Here is a 22,726-nt window from a genome sequence, read left to right as displayed (position 1 = left end):
AATATTTACTCCAGCAAAACAATTATTCCTGATAGGACTCTGTAGGTACTTAGGCTAGTGAAGAAATAGAAGCATGGTAAGTGTATAGCTTCTCCAGAATTACTTTGCTGAGCCTTAAAGTCAACTTGGTCCTAGAACCCAGAATGATACCCACTGTACCAACTCCATTCATTGTAAAGTTTGATAGGACCTAGGTTGTAGAGTAAAGGAGAGTAAAAAGGAGCATAATAACTTTCAAAAAAGGCAGTGCAAAGAATGAATGTCAATTGGTGGAAGACTAGGTAAATAACGTATGCTGCATCTATGCTCTGTAATTGGTAAAGAATGAGGAATATTCTCCATGTGCTTGGTTATTGAGCAAGTCAATAATACATTGTTGAGTTATAAAAGCAAGTGGAATGTCTGAGGTATGTTTACATTTTTGTAAAAATCATCAACCTGTGTAATATATTTTAAGTGCACAGAAAGTGAACCTGGAAAAATAAATTGAATTTTGAGACAGTGGCAATAGGGAGACATTGTTTTTGTTTTGTTTTTTAGCTAGCATCTACTATAAATATGTAAGAATAAGTTAAAATGATCCAAAATATAGTGGGAAACAAGACAGACTGCCTTAGGTAAGTGTCCATGAAAAAGAAGATGGATAGAAGAGATCATATCCTTACATATTCTTTCATACATTTTTGAGAAATGGATGTGTGCTAGGACATTGCCAAAAGCAACAGACTGAAAAAAATGTAATGTCTAACTACATTTTAAAAAACTTTTGTGTATACAACTCATTGGTTTTTAGTATATTCACAAAGGTTTACAACCATCACCAGTATAATTCCAGAAAATTTTAATTATCCCCCACAGAAACCCTTTACCCATTAGCACCTACTTCCTGTTCTCCTCTCTCCACCAAGTCCTGGCAAACACTGATCTGTCTCCATTAATTTTCTCATTCTGGAAATGTCCCATAAATAGAATCATATAATATGTGATGTTTCTCCTCTGACTTCTTTCACTTAGCCTAGTGTTTTATCCATGTTGGACTGCCTGGTTAGCTTAGTAGAGAATGTGACTTTGTTGTTGTTAGGATTGTTTTTTTTTTTTTTTTTTAAGATTTTATGTATTTATTTATTCATGAGAGAGAGAGAGAGGCAGAGACATAAGTAGAGGGAGAAGCAGGCTCCCTGCAAGGATTCTGATGTGGGATTCAATTCTAGGACCCTAGGATCACAGACTGAGCCAAAGGCAGACACCCAACCACTGAGCCACTCAGGTGCCCCAAGCATGTGACTCTTCATCCAGGGTCATGAGTTCAAGCCCCACATTGGGCATAGAGCTTACTTAAACTTAAAAAAAAAAAAAAAATGTTATCCGTTTTATAGCATTTATAAGTATTTGACTTCTTTTAATGGTTTAATATATTACCTTGTATAATACATAATCTTTGTCCATCAGTTCATACTTTTTGGCTACTGTCAGTACTGCTCTAGGCATTCAGGTACAGGGCTTTTTTTGTTTTTTATGAACATGTGTTTTCAGTTCTTTTGGATATATTGATCGGAGTGGAATTGCTGGGATTTTAACATCTTGAAGAATGTTAAAATTGTTTTCCAAAGTGGCTGCACCATTTTACATTTTCACCAGCAACTTTGTTACCTTTTTCATCATAGTCATCCTGGTTGTTTTGAAGGTGGTAGCACATTGTGGCATTGAGTTGCATTTTCACAGGGCTATTGATGTTCTGGACTATTAATGTTAGGTATTTTTTTTAATATGCATATTGCCAGTTTGTATATCTTTTGGAGAAATGTCTATTCACATCCTTTGCCCATTTTCAAAATTGCCATTTTCAAAATTATTTATCAGTAGCATCTGAAATTGTCTTCTTTCTATATGTACTCCTTTTTCTCTGGAGGCATGTCAGTTTAGTCTTTTCATAGAACAACATTTTACTTTAATTTTGTGGCACATTATATGTTTATCCCTACCTATGTGAGGCAGATTATGTAGAATGAAAACAAGGCACAGTGACAGCTTTCTTTTTTTTTTTTTTTTTGAGATTTTTATTTATTCATTCATAGACACAGAGAGAGAGGCAGAGGGAGAAGCAGGCTCCATGCAGGGAGCCCGACGTGGGACTCGATCCTGGGTCTCCAGGATCACACCCCAGGCTGCAGGCGGCACCAAACCGCTGTGCCACCGGGGCTGCCCACAGTGACAGCTCTTATACCAGAATGATTACTTATTTCTCTGTTTTAGAGAGATAAGCTAAAGAGATTAAGTAGACTATATTTAATGTTTTGTGATTCAAATCTTTATGAAATGGGGTGCTCAGGGTTGAATTATTTGCATTTAGAAATTACATTTTTTAAAATTATAATTCTCTCTTTTGAGTTTTGCTTACTTGTAGATTATAATCCTTTATCTGTTTGCAAGTTTCAGTGGGGCAGTTAAATAAATCTTTCTGGGTGAAGGCATAACAAGAATCTTCCATTTAAATGACATGTATTTTCCTAGAGAAGAAAAGAGTGGGTGCAGTAAGTTTATTTAAGCAGTTATTGAGAGCATAGTGTGCCAGGTTGGTTCATTGGTGTTTCATTTTCTATTGCTGTGTAACAAATACTAAAAAATACAGAGATAAATCCCAAAGTGACTTTTGTGAACCTCTCATTAGGAGAGGTATTTTATCAGATGTTACCTACAAAAATTCAGTAACAGCAGCACACAAGAATGTGGCATAAATGACCTTCAGATACATCATAGCTTGTTCTAAAATTCAAGGGTGTGATAGTGAGCAAGGACATAATTGTTCACCCTTGAGAATTTATAACTTAAATGTATTGGTCACAGCTTTGTTGGAAGATGAGTTTTAATGAATCTTACTAATTTTTTGGCTTTGTTTTGAGATAGAAAGTAGTTGGAAGAGAAACCCTTTCTGGTATCTTTCACAGTAGTTGTTCTTTTAATATTTCTCTTGTACACATTCTGTGCTCACCCTTTCTTGCATGTGCTCTTCCCCACTCCCCCAACTCCCTCTTTTCCCCTATCTTCCCACCTTTTTTAGTTTGGAAAGAAATATATTGAGAGTTAGAGGGAATGAATGGAATAGGTTGTTTTTGTGTGTCTCCTGACCTGATGATAGTGTTTTTACACTAAAAAGTTACTGCTCTCCCTTTTTATCCCCAATACTAAGCATTTAAAGTTGTCGAGATTTAGGGATGCCTGGGTGGCTTAGTGGTTGAGCATCTGCCTCTGGTTCAGGGCATGATCCTACATTCCACGAGTCCCCATATATCCTTGCATGGAACCTGCTTCTCCCTCTGCTTGTGTCTCAGCCTCTCTTTCTGTGTCTCTCATGAATAAATAAATAAAATATTAAAAAAATAAAGTTGTCGAGATTTCATTAGGATTTTCATCATACTTAAATGGTAGACTCCCTATTGGGTACATGTCAAAATTAGTAACTCAGTGATTTAATGACTGGATGTTAAGGATCTACTGTGTACAGGCACTGCCTAACATTCTGGAAATGCAGTAGTGACCAGGACATAAGTTCCTATTCTCATGACATATATTCTAGTAATGGAGGCTGGTAATAAATACATAGATACAGATGCCGTGATTTCAAATAGTAATAGATGCTGTGAAGAAAACAAGGTAATGTCATAGTAAGTGACTTCAGGGTGAGGGATAGGCCTTTGAAGAGATACCTAAGTTGAGGTAAGAGTGGTGTAAGGAGTCAGCCATTACAAAGAAAGAGGCTATTTCAGGCAGACATAACAGCTAATATAGAGGCCTTTAGTTTGATTTTGAGGAGTAGAAAAGAAAACCAGTGTGAATGGAGCTTGATTAAGAAGAGGCTGTATGAGAAATGTTCTGAGGGTGCTAGGGAGGAATCTAGTCATGGAGGGTCCTATATGCCAGAGGAAAGAATGGATTTTATTCCAAGTGAGTTTGTGGTGGATTTTAGGTGAGAGAGGGATGAGCAATAACATTCTCTAATATGTCCCCAAGGCAGTTACCACATTCAGGGAGTCCAATATAGTATACTACTATTATCTACTATATGCTATCCATATTCAAGTTTCCTGATTGTCCTAACACTGTGTTTTATAACAACTGCTTTGATCCAGTTCAGAACTACACATTAACATTTAGTTTCGTTAGTGTCTTTATCTACAGCAGTTCCTCAGCCTCTGTACCTGTCATAACATTTGCATTCTTAAATAGTACGTTTATTGTTTCATAGACTATCCCTAATTTTAATTTAATCGGTTGTTTTTTCATGACTGAATTCATTTTAGGCACTTCTGTCAAGAAAAATGTGATATAATCTATACAGAAATGATTTATCCATGGCATATCACATCAGAGGGTATTTGATGTTGCTTTGTCCATTACGGATTACTTGGTTTAGGTATTGTTTATCAGATTTTTTCCACTATACTGTCTTTTTTGTAATTAAAAAATTATCGAAAACTTTGTGTAAATATTCTGTCTCCCAGCAAACTTTCATCTAATGGTGAAATTTGGTTACTATGATTGTTGCAAAATCGTGATTTGCTATCATTCTATACTAATCAGTTGATTAGTTGGTATTCTACAAAAAGAACTTTTTCTTATCTATTTATACATGGATTCATGGATTCTTTCAGTGTGTTATGTAGTTCATGACTATTTTTATTCCTGTGATTTGTATTTCCCTCATGCTAAGTGATATAGAGCATTTTTTCATGTGTCTATTGTCCATTTGTATGTTTATTTTGAAGAAATGTCTGTTTATGTCTTCTGCCCATTTCATGATTGGATTATTTGTTCTTTTGGTGTTGAATTTGATACTTTCTTTATAGATTTTAGATACCAGCCTTTTATCTGATAAGATTTGCAAATATCTTTTCCCATTCTGTCATTTGTCTTTTGGTTTTGCTGTTTCCTTTGCTGTGCAAAAGTTTTTTATCTTGATGAAGTCCCAGTAGTTCATTTTTGCTTTTGTTTTCTTTGCCTTTGGAGACATGTCTAACAAGAAGTTGCTGCAGTTGAGGTCACAAAGATTGCTGCCTGTGTATTCCTGTAGGATTTTGATGGATTCTTGTCTTACGTTTAGATCTTTCATTCATTTTGAGTCTATTTTTGTGTTTGGTGTGAAAATGGTCCAGTTTCATTCTTCTGCATTTGGTTGTCCAATTTTCCCAACAACATTTGTTGAAGAGACTGTCTTTTTTCCATTGGATACTCTTTCCTGGATATTCTTTGTTGAAGATTAGTTGACCATAGAGTTGAGGGTCCATTTCTGGGTTCTTTATTCTGTTCCATGGATTTGTGTGTGTTTTTGTACCACTATCAATACTGTCTTGATGATTACAACTTTGTAATAGAGCTTGAAATCTGGAATTGTGATGCCACCAGTTTTGGTTTTCTTCTCCAACATTCCTTTGGCTATTTGAGTCTTTTCTCGTTCCATACATTTTAATTTTTCTAGATGTTGCCAGATTTCCCTTCATTGGAGATGAAGTGTTTCATTTTTTCCCCCTTACAGCTCTATTGAGATGCATTTGATATATAGTGAAGTATCAAAATACTTGGTGAGTTTTGGCATGGATACACCTGTGATATCAACACCATAATCAAGATTAATGGTGGATATGTTCAGTGTAGTTTTTATTTAAATTCCTCTTATGAGTGTGTGTTTGTATGTTTAAGAGCCTTTTTTTCCCCCTGTGAATTGATGTCTTATTTGTAGTGTCCCCCTCCTCCCTTTTCAAGCAGCGCTCTTCACTTTATTTATTTTTATTTTTTAAGGATTTTATTTATTTATCCATGAGAGACACAGAGGCAGAGACATAGAGGGAGAAGCAGGCTCCTCGCAAGGAGCCCAGTGTGGGACTAGATCCCTGGACCAGGATCACGCCCTGAGTAGAAGGCAGACGCTCAACCACTGAGCCACCCAGGCATCCCTTTTCTCTTTATTTTTAAGAAGTTTTTAATGTATATTAGGGATATTAACTATAATATCAGTAGCTTACATAATATTGTAACATCAGTAATGTATCTGTGTAATATCAGTAATCTCAGATCCACTTAGAACTATATTGGTATAAGGTATGAATAATGAATCTAAGTTTGTTTACAGATGATTTTCCTTTTTTTTTTATAAGATTTTATTTATATATTCATAAGAGACACAGAGAGGGAGATAGAGGCAGAGACACAGGCAGAGGGAGAAGTAGGCTCCATGCAGGGAGCCCGATGCAGGACTCGATCCCAGGTCTTCAGGACCAGGCCCTGGGCTGAAGGCAGTGCTAAACTGTTGAGCCACCTGGGCTGCCCACAGATGGTTTTCCCATTACGTAAACATTACTTTTTTAAAAATTCTGCTGGAACAACCAGATAGTCATATAGAAAAGAATGAAATTGGACCCCCTACCTTACAACATGTAAAAAAAAAAAAAAAAAGAACTCCAAATGGATCACAGATCTAAAATTAATAGCTAGTGCTGTAGATGTCTTAGAGGAGAATACAGGAGGTAAATCTTTGTGGATTCAGCAATAGTTTTTTAGATATGACACCAAACACCTGTGACAGAAGAAAAAATGAATAGGAATTCATCAAACATTAAAACTTACGTGTTTCCAAGGATACTGTCAAAGTGAAAAGACAACCCATGAAATTGGAGAAAATATTTATTTATATACAAGTTTTCTTGAGTTCCTTGGAGTGACTTAGTTTTTTCCTAGGCTTTCCCTACTCCAAAATTGGGTTTTAGCTTTCTACAGTCTTCCTAATCAATGATCACTTGTTCATCTATTCTACTACCTTCAAACTCCATCCCCCCCTTTTTTTTTGTTTCTTATGAGTGAGTGTGGTTTTGTGTCTTTATGTTGTCACTGTAGAGTGATTTTATGAGAAATCTAATGACTTCCTCTTTTTTTTTCCTACATGCTTTGTAGTGTTTTGTTTGTGAGTTCAGCTCGCCTTGTTTTCTTTCCTTTCCTTACCCTTTCTAGTAAGGCTAGAAAGGTTTTTTTGCTCTACTCTGTGGAGTGTCATTTTGAGAATGAATGGATATCCTATTCCGTGAGTCTTTTTTTTTTTTTTAAGATTTTATTTATTTATTCATGAGACAGAGAGAGAGAGAGAGAGAGGCAGAGACACAGGCAGAGGGAGAAGCAGGCTTCCCGCAAGGTGCCTGATATGGGACTCAATCCCAGATCCCTGGATTACACCCTGAGCTGAAGGCAGATGCTCAACTGCTGAGCCACCCAGGCATCCCTGTAACAGTCTTTATACCCAGTAATTTTAGCATCTGTTGATAATTTTTGCCTGAATCAATTATTGTTACTTTGGTATTTACAGTATGGTGGTTTTCTAATTTCATCATTCTTTCTAAGAATAGGAGTTTGCATACTCCTGTAAAAGAGAATTTTTCCTCTTCCGCTCACCTGTAAAAGAAATAATTTGTTATTAATCGATACACAGATTTTTTTTTAATGTATTATCCATTCCTGTTACTCGTTTTGATGTGTGACTTGTTTCAAATTTGGCCTCTGGAAGTCTCTGCATTCTTGCTGTGCCAAACTATAGAAATGTACCTTTTCCAACTGCTTGGTCTTTTTTCTCTGTGTTTTTAAGGTTGGCTCCAGTCAACTCATTGAGTTTAGACTTCTCCATGCTGAGGGAGGCATTGCCCTGCATGGGAAATATATTTACATATGCTCCCAAACTTACAGATTCATATAGCATATATCTCTCTGTGCTCCCTGATGTAGTCTTAGAAGTTTCTGATGTTCAGCAGTCCCCCACCACAAAGTAAGATACCATTCTCCCCTTTCACAGGTTCTTTTGTAGTCTCCATTTATTTGATGTGATTTTTGTAGTGCCTTACTCTCCTGGGGAGAAGAGGAGAAAAGTTAGAGTGCACTTGCGTCCTTTGAATTTTCTTGCACAATGTTTTTATGTTATTTGTCTTTTATGATCTCAACAACGGTATTCTCAGGTTCTTTTTCAGTAAGTCCTGCTCAGATTTTTAGAATGTAAGATGTATTAATTTGCTAGGACTGTTGTTACAAACTGGGTGACAACCAGAAATTTTGTCTCACAGTTCTAGAGGCTAGAAGTCCAAGAGATCAAGGCATAGAGAGGATTGCTTGCTTCTGAGAGCTATGAGAAACAACTTGTTCCATGTCTAGCTTCTGGTGGTTTCCTGACAGTCTTTGGATTGCGGAAGCACCATCTGACCTCTGCCTTCATCTTCATTTGGTGCTCACCTCGTGTATCTATCTGTGTCCAAGTTTCTTTCTCCCTTTTGTAAGGACATTAGTCATATTTAATTAAGTATCTTCCCTACTCTCTGGTGTGATCTCATCCCAACTTAACTAATTACATCTGCAGTCATCCCGTTTCCAAATAAGATCACATTCTGAGGTGCTGGGTGTTAGGACTTCAATGTAAGAATTTGGCGAGGGGCACATATAATGTGGGTACTTTTTAATCACTGTTCTTCAGTTGAGACAATTCCACATTCTTGTATATATGGGCTTCTATTTAATTTCAGATGAATGAAGGTTTTTTTTCCTTAGTTTTATATATTACGGACTGAATATTTGTATCCCCCAAAGTCTGTGTGTTGAGAATTAACCCCCAGTGTGATGGTGTTTGGAGGTTGAGACCTTTGGGAGATGTAAGGTCATGAAGGGGAAGCCCTCATGAATGGGATTAGTGCCTTATAAGAAAGACTCCAGAGAGATCCCTCATGCACTCCTTGTATGAGGATACACTGAGAAAAAAAAAAAAGATCTCTGAACTAGAAAGTCAACCTTCACCAGACACCAAATTTGCCAGTGCCTGTTCTTGGATTTCCCAGCTATTAGAACTGTGAGAAAAAAAAAAAAAGAACTGTGAGAAATAAATTTCTGTTGATAAGCCACAAAGTCTCTGGTATTTATGTTATAGAACCCTGAGTGGACTAAGCACATAGTATATAGTTAAAAAAAAAACAAACAAAACTTGCCATGTGTCATTTTGGAACCACAGGAGATGAACTCCCAATTATCACCTCCTTTTGTCTAAAAATATTGCTATCCACATCCTTAAATATTTATTTATTTTTAAAGATTTTATTTATTTGAGAGAGAATGCATGCATATGAGTTGGGGGAAGGGCAAAGAAAGAGGAGGAGAATCTCAAGCAGACTTCACACTAAGTGCAGAGCCTGAGGTGTGGGTTGATCTCATGACCCCGAGATAATGACCCGAACCAAAACCAAGAATCAGATGCGTAACTGGCTAAACCACCCAGGTGCCCCCACACCTTTAAAAATTTATGATGAAAATTGCAAAATTATATAAAGTATAGAAATATATAATAAATAACACTTATCAACCAGCTTCAACAGATTCTAAAATTCCAATATTTTTGCTGCTTTTCTTCCTGTTACCACATCTACTTTTGATGTTATTAAAAAGAAACGAGACACTGGTTCACTCTTAGGGAAGATAACAATTGGAACAGTGGGAAAGGCTTGAAAATGAGCTAATGAGATGGTTTTACACTAATAGATTTTTATAGTTTTAGTGTTAAAGATGAAAAATGCTTGAAATGCCTTACTCCAGTGGTTTCAAATCAGTTTTAGCCAAGAAATGTTTTGAATTAAATTTACCTGGAATTCTGGGCAGCTCCGGTGGCGCAGTGGCTTAGCGCCGCCTGCAGCCCAGGGTGCGATCCTGGAGACCCGGGATCGAGTCCCGCATCGGGCTTCCTGCATGGAGCCTGTTTCTCTCTCTGCCTGTGTCTCTGCCTCTCTTTCACTCTCTTTGAATAAATAAATAAATCTTAAAAATAAATAAATAAATAAATAAATTTACCTGGAATTCTAAATAAATGTCCATAAGAAAATCACTGTGAGGAGATTAAAACACACTACTGTTTCCTTACCCATAGATAAGTCACATGTGTCTGTGGGATCCTTTGGGCTCTATAGAACACGTTTTGAAAACCAAGGTAAAGTGATTTGTCCAAAGTTGTATGTGTAGGTGGTTGCAGAGATAGGACTGGGACACAGATCTCTTGTACAGAAATTCTTTGTTCTAACTACCTCTTAATAGTTATCAAAAGAATTTTTGCTTACTTGGATCCCAAAGACACAAGTTTTTTTTTTTTTAAAGATTTATTTCTTCATGAGAGACACAGAGAGGCAGAGACATAGAAGCAGACGCAAGTTATATAAATGAAACATGACCTTTATTCTTCTAGAAAAAAACATGAAACCTTCTAAACAATGGCAGTTCTTTTGCTTTGCTCTAACTCAGTATTCGATCAACAAAATGATCTAAGCTTTGAGCTTTCCCACAGCAGACGAATTGGGTTGAGAGTCTCTGGTTCTTTAAAAACAATACATTTAGGATACTTTTGATTTCTAAGTTGATTTTTATATATTGATCTTGCATCTTCCAACTTTGCCAAACTAGTTTCTAGTTTCTCAATTCTGAGTTTAGCTAAGGTTTCTTTTTAATTTTATTGAATCATTTTTATATATTATAAAATTCATTTATCGTAAGTATACAATTCCATGATTTTTAGAAATGTATGGAATCGTACAATCCTTACCACAATCCAGTTTTAGAATGTTTTCATCATCCCCAAAAATTCCCTTGTTCTGGTTTACACTTAAGTAATGCTCCTACCCTTCTGCTCCCTCAGGCAACCACTGATCTGCTTCCAGTTTCTATAATTGCCTTTTCTAGATTTCATATAAATGGAATTCTACAATATGCAGAGGTGTATGTCTGGCTTCTTTCACCTAACATTATGTGTTTTGTGTTATTTTTTTTTTAAGAATACTGTTTTTGTTTTTATTATTTTTAGGGAGGGTGGAAGGGGCAGAGGTAGAGGAAGAGAGAAACTTACGCAGGCTCCATGCCAGCATAGAGCCCACCATGGGACTCCATCTCACAACTCTGACCTGAAATGAAATTAAGAGCTGGATGCTTAACCACCTGAGCTACCGAGGTGCACCTAACAATGTTTTTGAGGTTCATCCATGGATCCTAACCTCTTTTAATTGTCCAGTAATAATCCATTGTATGGATATACACATTTTGTCCATTCACCAGTTGGTGGAAATTTGGATTGTTTCCATGTTTGGGCTACTGTGAATAATGTTATGAACATTCCTGTATATATGTCTTTGTGTGGACATAGGGATCATTGCTCTTGGATAAATTCATAGGAGGAAACCTGCTGGATTACATGATAAATTTACATTTTAACTTTTCGAAGAATTGGCAAACTGTTTTCCAGAGTGGAAATGCATGAGGGTTCCATTGCTTCCACATCCTAACACTTGTTGTTTTGTCTTTTTGATTATAGCCACTATAATGAGAGGATGGTGGTGTCTTATTGTCATTTTGATTTGCATTTTCCTGAGTGCTGGTGATATTGAGAATCTTTTCATGTGGTTATCAGCTAGTTATATATTGTCTCTGGAGAAATGTCTCTTCAATGTTTTGACCATTTTTATAGGAGTTATTTGTCTTTTTAAGAGTTCTTTGTACATTTTGGATTCTCATCCCTTATCAGATACATGATTTGCAGCAATTTTCTAGTCTATGCCTTCTCTTCACTTCCATATCATTTTTTAATGTTTTTATTTATTTTACAGAGAGAGAGAGAGTGTGTGTGAGAGCAGGGGGAGGGGCAAAGGGAGAGGGAGAAAGAGAATCTGAAGCAGACTCCCTGCTGAGTACACAGCTAGCTCCATGTGGGGCTGTATCTTATGACCCTGAGATCATGACCTGAGTTGAAACCAAGAGACAGATGCTCAACCAACCGAGCCACCCAGGTGCCTCTCATGTCTTTTGAAACTCAAACATTTTACTGTGATAAAGGCCAGCTTATAAGGTTTTACGTTTATGGATTGTACCTTTGGTGTCATGTGCTAAGAACATTTTGCTATCCCGGAGTTAGAGATCTTTTTCCCCTGTGTTTTATTCAGATATTTGCACTTTTAGCTCTTACTGCTTAGGTCTGTTATCCATTTTTTTTTTATTTTATTTTATTTATTTATTTTTTATTTATTTTTAATTTTTATTTATTTACTTATGGTAGTCACAGAGAGAGAGAGAGAGGCAGAGACACAGGCAGAGGGAGAAGCAGGCTCCATGCACCGGGAGCCCGATATGGGATTCGATCCCGGGTCTCCAGGATCGCGCCCTGGGCCAAAGGCAGGCGCCAAACCGCTGCGCCACCCAGGGATCCCTATCCATTTTGATTTAATATTTATGTATGGTGTGTGTGTGTGTGTGTGTGTGTGTGTATAATATATGCATATTTATACCAATGATATATATATGGAGCCCCATCCCCCAGGAGGCCTGATCTGGAGCCCCGCCCCCCAGAGGCCTGACCTGGAGCCCAGCCCCCCCAAAATATATGATATACATATATATGTATATTTTTCTAAAAGATATTTCTGTAAAAAATACATATGTGTGTGTATATATATATATAATATATATATAATTGTCTTGGTACCATTTTTTTGAAAAGATTATTCTTTCTTTCTTTATTTATTTTTTAATTTATTTTTTATTGGTGTTCAATTTACCAACATACAGAATAACCCCCAGTGCCCGTCACCCATTCACTCCCACCCCCCGCCCTCCTCCCTTTCTACCACCCCTAGTTCGTTTCCCAGAGTTAGCAGTCTTTACGTTCTGTCTCCCTTTCTGATATTTCCCACACATTTCTTCTCCCTTCCCTCTTATTCCCTTTCACTATTATTTATATTCCCCAAATGAATGAGAATATATAATGTTTGTCCTTCTCCGACTGACTTACTTCACTCAGCATAATACCCTCCAGTTTCATCCACATTGAAGCAAATGGTGGGTATTTGTCATTTCTAATAGCTGAGTAATATTCCATTGTATACATAAACCACATCTTCTTTATCCACTCATCTTTCGATGGACACCGAGGCTCCTTCCACAGTTTGGCTATTGTGGCCATTGCTGCTATGAACATCGGGCTGCAGGTGTCCCAGCGTTTCATTGCATCTGTATCTTTGGGGTAAATCCCCAACAGTGCAATTGCTGGATCGTAGGGCAGGTCTATTTTTAACTCTTTGAGGAACCTCCACACAGTTTTCCAGAGTGGCTGCACCAGTTCACATTCCCACCAACAGTGTAAGAGGGTTCCCTTTTCTCTGCATCCTCTCCAACATTTGTTGTTTCCTGCCTTGTTAATTTTCCCCATTCTCACTGGTGTGAGGTGGTATCTCATTGTGGTTTTGATTTGTATTTCCCTGATGGCAAGTGATGCAGAGCATTTTCTCATATGCATGTTGGCCATGTCTATGTCTTCCTCTGTGAGATTTCTGTTCATGTCTTTTGCCCATTTCATGATTGGATTGTTGAAAAGATTATTCTTTTCTCCATTGATTTGTGTTGGCAAAAATGAACCATAAATATAAGAAATTCTGAACTCTCTGTTCTGTTAATTTACATGTTTGTCTTTGTATTGGTACCCCACTGTCTTGGTTACTGCAACTTATAGTAAGTTTTGAAATCAGATGATGTATATCCTCCAACTCTTGTTACTTTTTCTTTCTTTTTTTTTTTTTTTTATGATAGTCACACACAGAGAGAGAGAGAGAGGCAGAGACATAGGCAGAGGGAGAAGCAGGCTCCATGCACCGGGAGCCTGATGTGGGATTCGATCCCGAGTCTCCAGGATCGTGCCCTGGGCCAAAGGCAGGCGCTAAACCACTGTGCCACCCAGGGATCCCTCTTGTTACTTTTTCAAAATGGTTTTAGCTGTTCTCGCTTTTTTGAATTTCTATATAAATTTTAGGATTGAGTTGTCAATTTCTACCAAAAAAAAGCCTGCTAAAATTAGATCATGAATGCATTAAGTTTGTAGATCGTTTGGAAAGAATTGCCATCCTGACAATATTAAGTGTTTTGATCCATGAACATGAAATGTCTTTTATTTAGATCACAATTAATTAATTATAGTTTTAAGTGTACAAGTCCTGCCCAATTTATTAAGTTTATTCCTAACTTTTTATTCTGTATGATATTTTGAATGGAATTGTTTTAATTTCAATTTCAATTTCCTATTGTTCATTGCTTAGTATATAGATATACTTGATTTTTGTATGTTGATCTTGTATCTTGGAACTTTGCTGAACTTAGTTATTACTTTCTTGGATTCTGTCATCTGCATGTAAAAACCTTTTTCTTTTTACCTCTTCCTTCCCAGTCTGGGTACCTTTGATATACTTTTCTATTCTTTTCCTTTTTTTTTTTTTTTTTTCTTACGGCATCAGAACCTTTAATACAGGGTTGCCTGGGTGGCTCAGTCTGTTAAGTGTCTGCCTGCAGCTCAGGTCATGATCCCAGGGTCTTGGGATTGAGCTCCGCATTGGGCTCCATCCTTGTCAGAGAGCCTGCTTCTTCTTCCTCTGCCTGCTGCTTCCTCTGCTTGTGTGCATGCTCTCTCTCTCTCTCTCTCTGTCAAATGAATAAATAAAATCTTAAAAAAAAAAAAAACACCTCTAGTACAGTGTTGAATAGAAGTGGGAACAGTGGACATCCTTCTCTTGTTTCTGTCTTACAGAAGAAAGCATTCAGTCATTCATCATTAAATGTGGTCTTAGCTGTTGGTATTTTGTAAATGCCCTCATCAGATTAAGAATGTTTTTTATGTATTCCTAGTTTGTTAAGAGTTTTTACCCTGAATGGTATGGAATTTGTCCAATGCATATTCTGCCTCTATTGAGATGATCATGTTGTTTTCTTCTGCTAATATGATATATTATCTTAATTGGTTTTGGAATGTTAAACTTTGCATTTCTTTGGTAGATCCCACTTGGTCATGGTGGCCTGTCTTTTGTATTTATTAATTTCTTGTTATGTCTTATTAAGGTAGTAATGGCCTCCTAGAATGAGTCAGGGAATTTTGCCTCTTTTAATAGTTTGTTAAAGATTGGCATTATTTTTTCTTTTAAATATTTGATAGAATTTGCCAGGGAAGTCATTTGGGCCTGACTTTTTCTTTGTGAGATTTTTAATTACTAATTTAGTTTCTTATACGTGTCTATTCAGATTTTGTCTGTCTTCTGGAATAAGCTTTGGTAGTTTGTACCTTTCAAGGAGTTTTTCCATATCATCTAAGTTGTTGAATTTATTGGCATAAAGTTGCTAATGTTCCCTTATTTTATTTAAAAAAAAATTTTTTTTAAAATTTTTAAATTTTATTTATTTATTCATGAGAGACACACACAGAGAGAGAGGCAGAGGGAGAAGCAGACTCCATGCAGGGAGCCTGACGCAGGACTCGATCCAGGGTCTCCAGGATCACACCCCGGGCTGCAGGCAGTGCTAAACCGCTGCACCACCAGGGCTGCCCTATTTTTTTAAATTTTTATAAAATATTTTATTTATTTGACAGAGAGATCACAAGCATAGGAAGAGGCAGAGGCAGAGGCAGGCTCTCCACTGAGCAGGGAGCTTGATGTGGGGCTCAATCCAGGACACTAGGATCATGCATGACCTGAACTGAAGGCAGATGTCCAGTTGACTGAGCCACCCAGGTGCCCCCATTTATTTATTTTAAAGTATAGTCTGTGGCCAACATCGGGCTTGAAACTATGACGGCAAGATTAAGACTATGACTGAGCCAGCCAGCTGCCTCTCTTATACCATTTTAATATATGTAGGATCTGTAGTGATGTCACCCTTCTCATTCCTGATATTGGTAAATATGTATTCTTTTTTCCTTATCAGTTTAGCTAGAGGTTATCAATTATGTTGAGCTTCTCAAAGGCTAGCTCTTGTTTTAACCCATTTACTCTATTGTTTTCTCTTTTTGAACTTCATTATTATCTGCCCTCCTCTTCCTTTGCATTTAATTTGCCCTTCTCTTTGTAGTTTATCAAAGTATAAGCTTAGGTCACTGATGCGAGAAATTTTTTTAAAGATTTTATTTATTTATTTATTTGACAGGGAGGGAGAGAGCACACATGAAAAGGGGGAGTAGGGATCCCTGGGTGGCGCAGCGGTTTGGCGCCTGCCTTTGGCCCAGGGCGCGATCCTGGAGACCCGGGATCGAATCCCACATCGGGCTCCCGGTGCATGGAGCCTGCTTCTCCCTCTGCCTGTGTCTCTGCCTCTCTCTCTTTCTCTCTCTGTGACTATCATAAATAAATAAAGATTTAAAAAAAATTAAAAAAAAAAAAAAGGGGGAGTAGCACACAGAGGGAGAGGGAAAATCAGGCTCCCTGGTCCACCGGTCCCCCAGATGTGGGACTTGATCCCAGGACCCCAAGATCACAACCCCAGCCAGAGGCAGATATTTAACCAACTGAGCCACCAAGACACCCTCTTCTATTAGAGGAATCACTTTAGTGGCATCCTACAAATTTGAATGTTATCCTTTCGTTTTCATTTAGTTCAAAGTAATGTTTTTTTAGTGCAAATCTTTTGTTCATGAATTCTTTTGTATTTTGACTTTTTTATTGCTTTATTAAGATATAATTCACATAGCATTCACCATTTAAAGCATACATTCCTTGTTTTTAATACATTTGTAGGATTGTGCAGCCTTTATTACAGTTATATTTTAGGACATTTTTGTCCCCCTTGAAGAAACCCTATGCCCTTTAACAGTTGTTTTGATCAATTCCTACTCACTCTTTTATAGGGGAGGGATCTTCTGTCCTAAATACTACAGAATAGCTGAACATACAATACCCAACACTAGATAGATGAGATGGACAGTAATTTGTTAGTCCCATATACTCCTAGCTCAAGGGAGGGGAAAGCCTCACAACATATACAGGGTCATATGAGTGTTCTACTTGGAGCAAAGTGAACAAGCATGAGTTGTGGGAGGCAGGCTCTGTAGTAATAGGATGAGAATAAAGTCACCCCTGCTTCCCACCAGAAGATGTGATTGCTTGTTTGAATAATCTCATGGGCTGGCAAGAAAGTAAAACTCATTAAGTTAAGAATCAGGAATAATGTGGTTGGTATAGCTAGATGGGGAACTTTTTTTTTAAGATTTTATTTTTAAGTAATCTCTATACCCAGTGTGGGGCTTGAACTCAAACCTCAGGATTAAGAATGGCATGCCCTAGTGAGTGAGCTAGCCAGGTGCCCTGGGATCTTTTCTACTGGCTCGTGGGTGGGGGTGCGTATCTGGTTAACACTTGATTAGGCATTTGGTGCCCTGTGAGGCCCAAGGTATCAAGGCAGCACTTAGTATTGAATCTTAATTTCCATAGTTTACACCACAGCAGTCAAGTCTGCACTATGCCCTGACTCCTCCTCCAGCCCTTGGCAACCACAAATCTTTCTGTCTTTATGAACTTGCCTGTTCTGGACATGTCATATAAATGGACTGACTCCTAGGCAGTCTTTTGTGTCTGGCTTTTCCCTCTTCACATCATATTTTCAAGGATCATCCGTGTTGTAGCACATGTCATCAGTACCTCACACCTTTTTATTGCTGATTAGTATTCCATTCTGGGGTTATACCACCTTTTTTTTTTTAAAAAAAGATTTTATTCACTTATTCATGATAGACAGAGAGAGAGAGGCAGAGACACAAGCAGAGGGAGAAGTAGGCTCCATGCAGAGAGCCCAACGCGGGACTCCATCCTGGGACTCTAGGACCGTGCCCTGGGCCAAAGGCAGGCGCCAAACCGCACCACCCAGGGATCCCAGCCACCTTTTTTTTTTTAATCCATGCCGCAGTTGATGGGCATTTTTTTTTAATCCATGCCGCAGTTGATGGGCATATGGGCGCAGTTGCTTCCATTTTTTGGCTGTTAATGAATAATGCTGTGAACATTTATGTACACATTTTTTTGTGGATGTATGCCTTTTGTTTTCCTTTGATGTATGCCTAACTTTTCCTTTGTTTTTTAAATAAGCTTTTTTTTTTTTCCTGGTTATAAAATTTGGGTTGATACTTTTTTTCTTTCTGCAATTTCAAGATGTACCCCCTTCTCTCTAGTTTGCGTTATTGCTGATGAGAAATCTGCTGTCATCTATCTTTATTCCTTTGAATATATAATGTCTTAGGCTGCTTTTAAGATTTTCTTTTTATCATTGGTTTTAAGCAGTTTGATTATGATGTGCTTTGGTGTAGTTTTCTTCATATTGCTTGTGTTTAGGGTTTGTTGAGATTCTTGGATATACGGGTTTATGGTTTTCATCAAATTTAGAAAAACTTCAGCCATTATTTCTTTAAAAATTTGTTTGGTCTCATTGCCACTTTGGGACTTCAGTTATTCATACAATACACTGCTTGAAGATGCTAACTGATATCTTTTCATTTTGGGGGGATTCTTTTTTCTCTGTGGTGTTTTATTTTGTATAGTTTCTATTGCTGTGCTTTCAAATTCAGCACCTTTTCTAATGTCAAATCTGCTGTCAATCCCATTTAATGTATTTTTCATCTCCGTTATCTCAAGAAGTTTGATTTGAGTCTTTTATATTTTCTGTGTCTCTGTTTAACTTTGTGAACATATGGAATATAGTTATAACTGTTTTAATGTCTTTCTCTGTTAATTCTAACATTAGTTTCTATTAATTGATTATTCTCTTAAATATTTAAGAGCTTTTTTCTCCCTCTTTGCATTTCTGGTAATCTTTCAGTGGATACCTAAAATTTGCTTTGTTGGATGCTAGATAATTTTATATTCCTTTAAATCTTGAGGTTTGTTTTAGGATATAGTTGTTACTTTGGAAACAGTTTGATCCTTTCAGATCTTACTTTCATGATATCTTAGGTGAGTGTGTTGTCATGCTCAGTCTAGGTTAATTATTCTCCACTACTGAGGCAAGACCTTTCTCAATATTCAGTGCCTTGTGAATTATGTGTTTTTACAGTCTGTGTGTGGAAACAGGCACTGTGACCCACTGTGAGTACTACTAGTTCTTTCCTCAGTCACACAGGGAGAAGAAATCCTGTTGGATGGCTCTTTCCCCAGCCTCAGGGAGTTTCCTCACACATATTCTCTGATCATTGCTCTGCAGATCCTCAAGATTTTCTCCTTGAAGTGCTGCTCTCTCCCTTCTGGTACTCTGTCCCATAAACTCTAGCTGCCTTAACACATTTTAGACTCTCAGCTAAGGGAGTCCTCCATGTTCTGCTTCATTTCACCTTCTCTGCACCACTTGCATGGAAATTCTCTTGAGGCTACCATAGGGCTTACCTTTTTTTGTGTCCTGAATCTCTTGTGTTATCTGATGTCTAAATATCTTGAAAATAGTTTCTTTTTTAACCCCCATAGGTTATTTAAGCGGGGAGGGATGCTAAATCTAGTCCCTTTTTGCACCATTTTTTGCTGGAAAAGAAGTCTGCTCAAGGGTTTGACATATGACTAAACCAGTTGGGATGTGAACTCTTACACAGATTTTTTTTAACAGATATTTTTGTTAGTTTTTAAATTCATGATAAATTTCTTGGTCTAAGTTAGTTTTCTTTCACCCTTACAGCTTGCCTCTGAATATTGATTTGCTAGATAGCCCAGACTTACTGGAAACAACCATTGATGATGTAATTGGGGCACCTGACACTCTGGAAATAGCCCAAGCGCCAGATGAAGTTAACATAATCACCAGGCAAACTGGATTGGAGGGAACTAAAGAGGAATGCGGGAGTAAGTATAGATGTTCTATATAACATCAAGGACAAGTTTTTATTTTACATCCCTTTAAAATGAGCTATTTAAATATGTTACTTCAAGCATATTTTATGCAATAGTTGAATTTTAAAATTTAATGGAGAATAGTTATGCTTCCTTTTTGGCTTGAGTGTCCATTGAAATAGTTAAGATCATATAATTGGGACAATTAAACATTTGTATCATTTATAAGTCATTAAACATTTACAGATTTTCAAACTTACTTTTTACTTTGAGTGAAAATTAAGAGAAAGAAAAATGTTTCCATAAAGATTTTCTGTATTACAGGATTTAATAAATGTTTGGGTATTCCATTAGCTCCTAGAAAGTATTTTGTTATCAATGAGGACTGTTGTTGCCCTGACCCGCAAACATAAATAATCCAGGAGGTGTGCTGCTTTTCTTAACTTTTTAAAAAGTTAAAAAGGAACAATAAATTGAAAATATCTATGTATTTGTGAATTTGGTTTGATATTGAAGTATAAACTACCTTTAGACAGGAGCTTTCTATTAAATATCAGTGTAATGTGTGTTCATTTAAAAGCAACTCATATTTACATGACTCTTCCAATTTTGATTTCTATCACTAACGTCGGACACCACCTTTAAACAGCTCATAGGGAACTGCCAGTGAATATGTGGTTGTCTGAAGAGCATAGAATACAGCAACAGTATGTAATAATTTAGAATAGAAAATGTTAATGGAAAGTTATTCAGTGCTTCTAGTTAATGGAACATGCTAAAGTACTACTGGTAACTAGTTTTAAAAATTTGTCCCTTTGTCCCTTAAGTAAGCATTACAAATACAAAGTGAAGCAAATGTTTTTAGCCATAAGCAGGACTAGCTTAACACAGAATATTTCCAGGGTTAAAATAAAAGTAGTCTTCCTATTGTAGAGTTGGCAATATTGATTTTATATATACATTCCATTTTGTATCCATTATATGAATTCCAAAAAAAATTTTTTCTTCTCTTTTAGTGCTGCCACAGCATAGTGTTAGCAAACAGCATTTATTTAGTATATACTTTCCAGGAGATGGTTTTGGTTTTGGAGAACATGGTAGAATGAACTAGGAAAATGCCTAGGAAAGGAACAAATAAGATGTATAATAACGCTCCAAATATGTATAATAACTCTCCAAGCTTGATGTATCAAAGAATTTATTGTGCTTTATTGGTGAATCTTGGATCAGGAACTTCAAAGAGTAGAGAAGCATTAGAATCCGTATATAGGAGACTTTTAAAAATCTTTCTGCCATATATCAGAAATAGATACCTAACACTGAGTGAGCCCCCTCATTACAGAAGGTACTTAATTGGCAATAATTGCACCCTGGAAAAATGTCATTGGCTATGAAACTGCCACTGTGCAAAGCTTACAGAAGGTACTCAAAGCAGAGCTTAAATACGACATTGAAGTTGTGGCAGAAAAAATTATTGTGTAGTGTGGAGGTTTCATTAATAAAACTTACTCCAGTTCAGGTTTATAATATTTGTTCAAAGTCATTCAGTGAAAATAGTGTGTTTTGATATTAAGAATTAAGGCCTTACAATATGTTAGCAAGTTGAATTTAAAATCTTAAAAAAAAAGAACATCTTATAATCCTGGTGTCCAATTTATTATGTATTTTCTTCTGGCTGTAATGTCAAAATCCTGATTCACATAGGTAAGAAGTTAAAATATAAAAAACAGGTTATCCTATTTTTTAAAGATGTTCCTCAGCCAAACAGTAGTAGCATAAAAAGCTTTATTTCAACCAGAAAACCCCCCAAAACCTAAGTTTTGGGGTATTAATTTTTGGGGTATTAATTTATAAGCATAAGCTAAAGTATTTGTGGTCTCAACATCATCATGTAAAATTTAGTATTGCATAATTTGAAGCATTGCCAGGAGATGGCAATTAAGTATGTAAATGAGGGCTCCTGGGTGGCTCAGTCAGTTAAGTATCTGACTCTTGATTTTGGCTCAGGTCATGATCTCACCTGAGATGGAGCTCCACACTGAGCAAGGAGTCTACTTAACAATCTCTCTCTACCCCTCTCCTTTTCCTTCTTAAAAAAAGTATGTAAATTAGTATGGAAAATTTTGTGAAGATCAGTGTTGAATTCATGATTCTCAGTTTTGTACATTAAAATTACGTGTAAAATTTTAAAAACTACCAGTACCAGAAAACTATATCTGAAAGTTCTGTTATCATGGTTCTAGGATCAGCTGTGGGAATCAGTATGCCTTAAAGGCTCCACATCTGATTGTAATGTGTAGCCAAGACAGTGATTTGCTGAGTTAATTAATGGACACTTTTATAAGATCTCTTTGACCAGGAGAAAGTGATTTCATCATTTTTCCCTCCTTTCTCCTGGATTAACTAGAAATTACTAGGCATTCAACAGCTTTTTTTTTGTCAAGTGACAGTGTAAAAATTTAACCAAATTCATCCCTGCAAAATAAGATTATTAGTGGTTAATTTTTTAAAGATTTTATTTATTTATTTGAGGGAGAGAGAACAAATGGGGGGGGAGGACAGATGGAGTGGGAGAAGTAACCTCTCAGTGAGCAGGGAGCCAGCCGTGGGGCTTGATCCCAGGACCCCAGGATAGTGACCTGAGCATGCTTGAGCATGCTGAGCAAAGACACACGCTTAACCTACTGAGCTACCTAGGCACCCCTGGAAGGGTTAATTTAAATAGAATTCATTTAAAGCTGAATTGTGCTTAATATATTATCCTTTCTTTCAATGGTTAGAGAAATTTATTTGTAATATGTTTTTCAGCTAGGCAAAACATAATAAAGACAAAGGGCTTGTCCTGTATCACATCTTGTGCTATCAATATGTACTCAGTTGAATCAATGAATGAATAAATATGTCCTTCATCTGTTTGCTCCACAGAAGTGTAGTTTTAGGCAGAGTATAGTCAATGCCAAGGAAATAAAGTGGCAAAGTACTGAGGTTTGGAAGGAGGAGCTTGCATTGTGGTAATGGAAGGATCATGTCACAGGTGTTCTCTGCCTTTTCTTCTTATCTTTTGGCTTGTAAGC

The 22,726-nt window shown here is 36.9% G+C and overlaps 1 protein-coding gene across 5 annotated transcripts in view; it reads left to right on the top strand.

Annotated features, from left to right (window-relative positions):
* The window catches only part of EPB41L5 (erythrocyte membrane protein band 4.1 like 5), a 145,636-nt gene that overhangs the window by 87,878 nt on the left and 35,032 nt on the right, over positions 1 to 22,726 (top strand). For all 5 annotated transcript variants that reach the window (XM_072788873.1, XM_072788874.1, XM_072788872.1 and 2 more), the window contains exon 17: positions 19,501 to 19,664. In XM_072788873.1, coding sequence (XP_072644974.1) covers positions 19,501 to 19,664 — 164 coding nt within the window. The remainder of the gene's footprint in view (positions 1 to 19,500; positions 19,665 to 22,726) is intronic.

Source organism: Canis lupus, chromosome 20, assembly GCF_048164855.1.
Source record: "Canis lupus baileyi chromosome 20, mCanLup2.hap1, whole genome shotgun sequence".
Taxonomy (NCBI): domain Eukaryota; kingdom Metazoa; phylum Chordata; class Mammalia; order Carnivora; family Canidae; genus Canis; species Canis lupus.
Note: the sequence above shows the minus strand (reverse complement) of the source record. Positions and strands in the feature narration are given on the sequence as shown.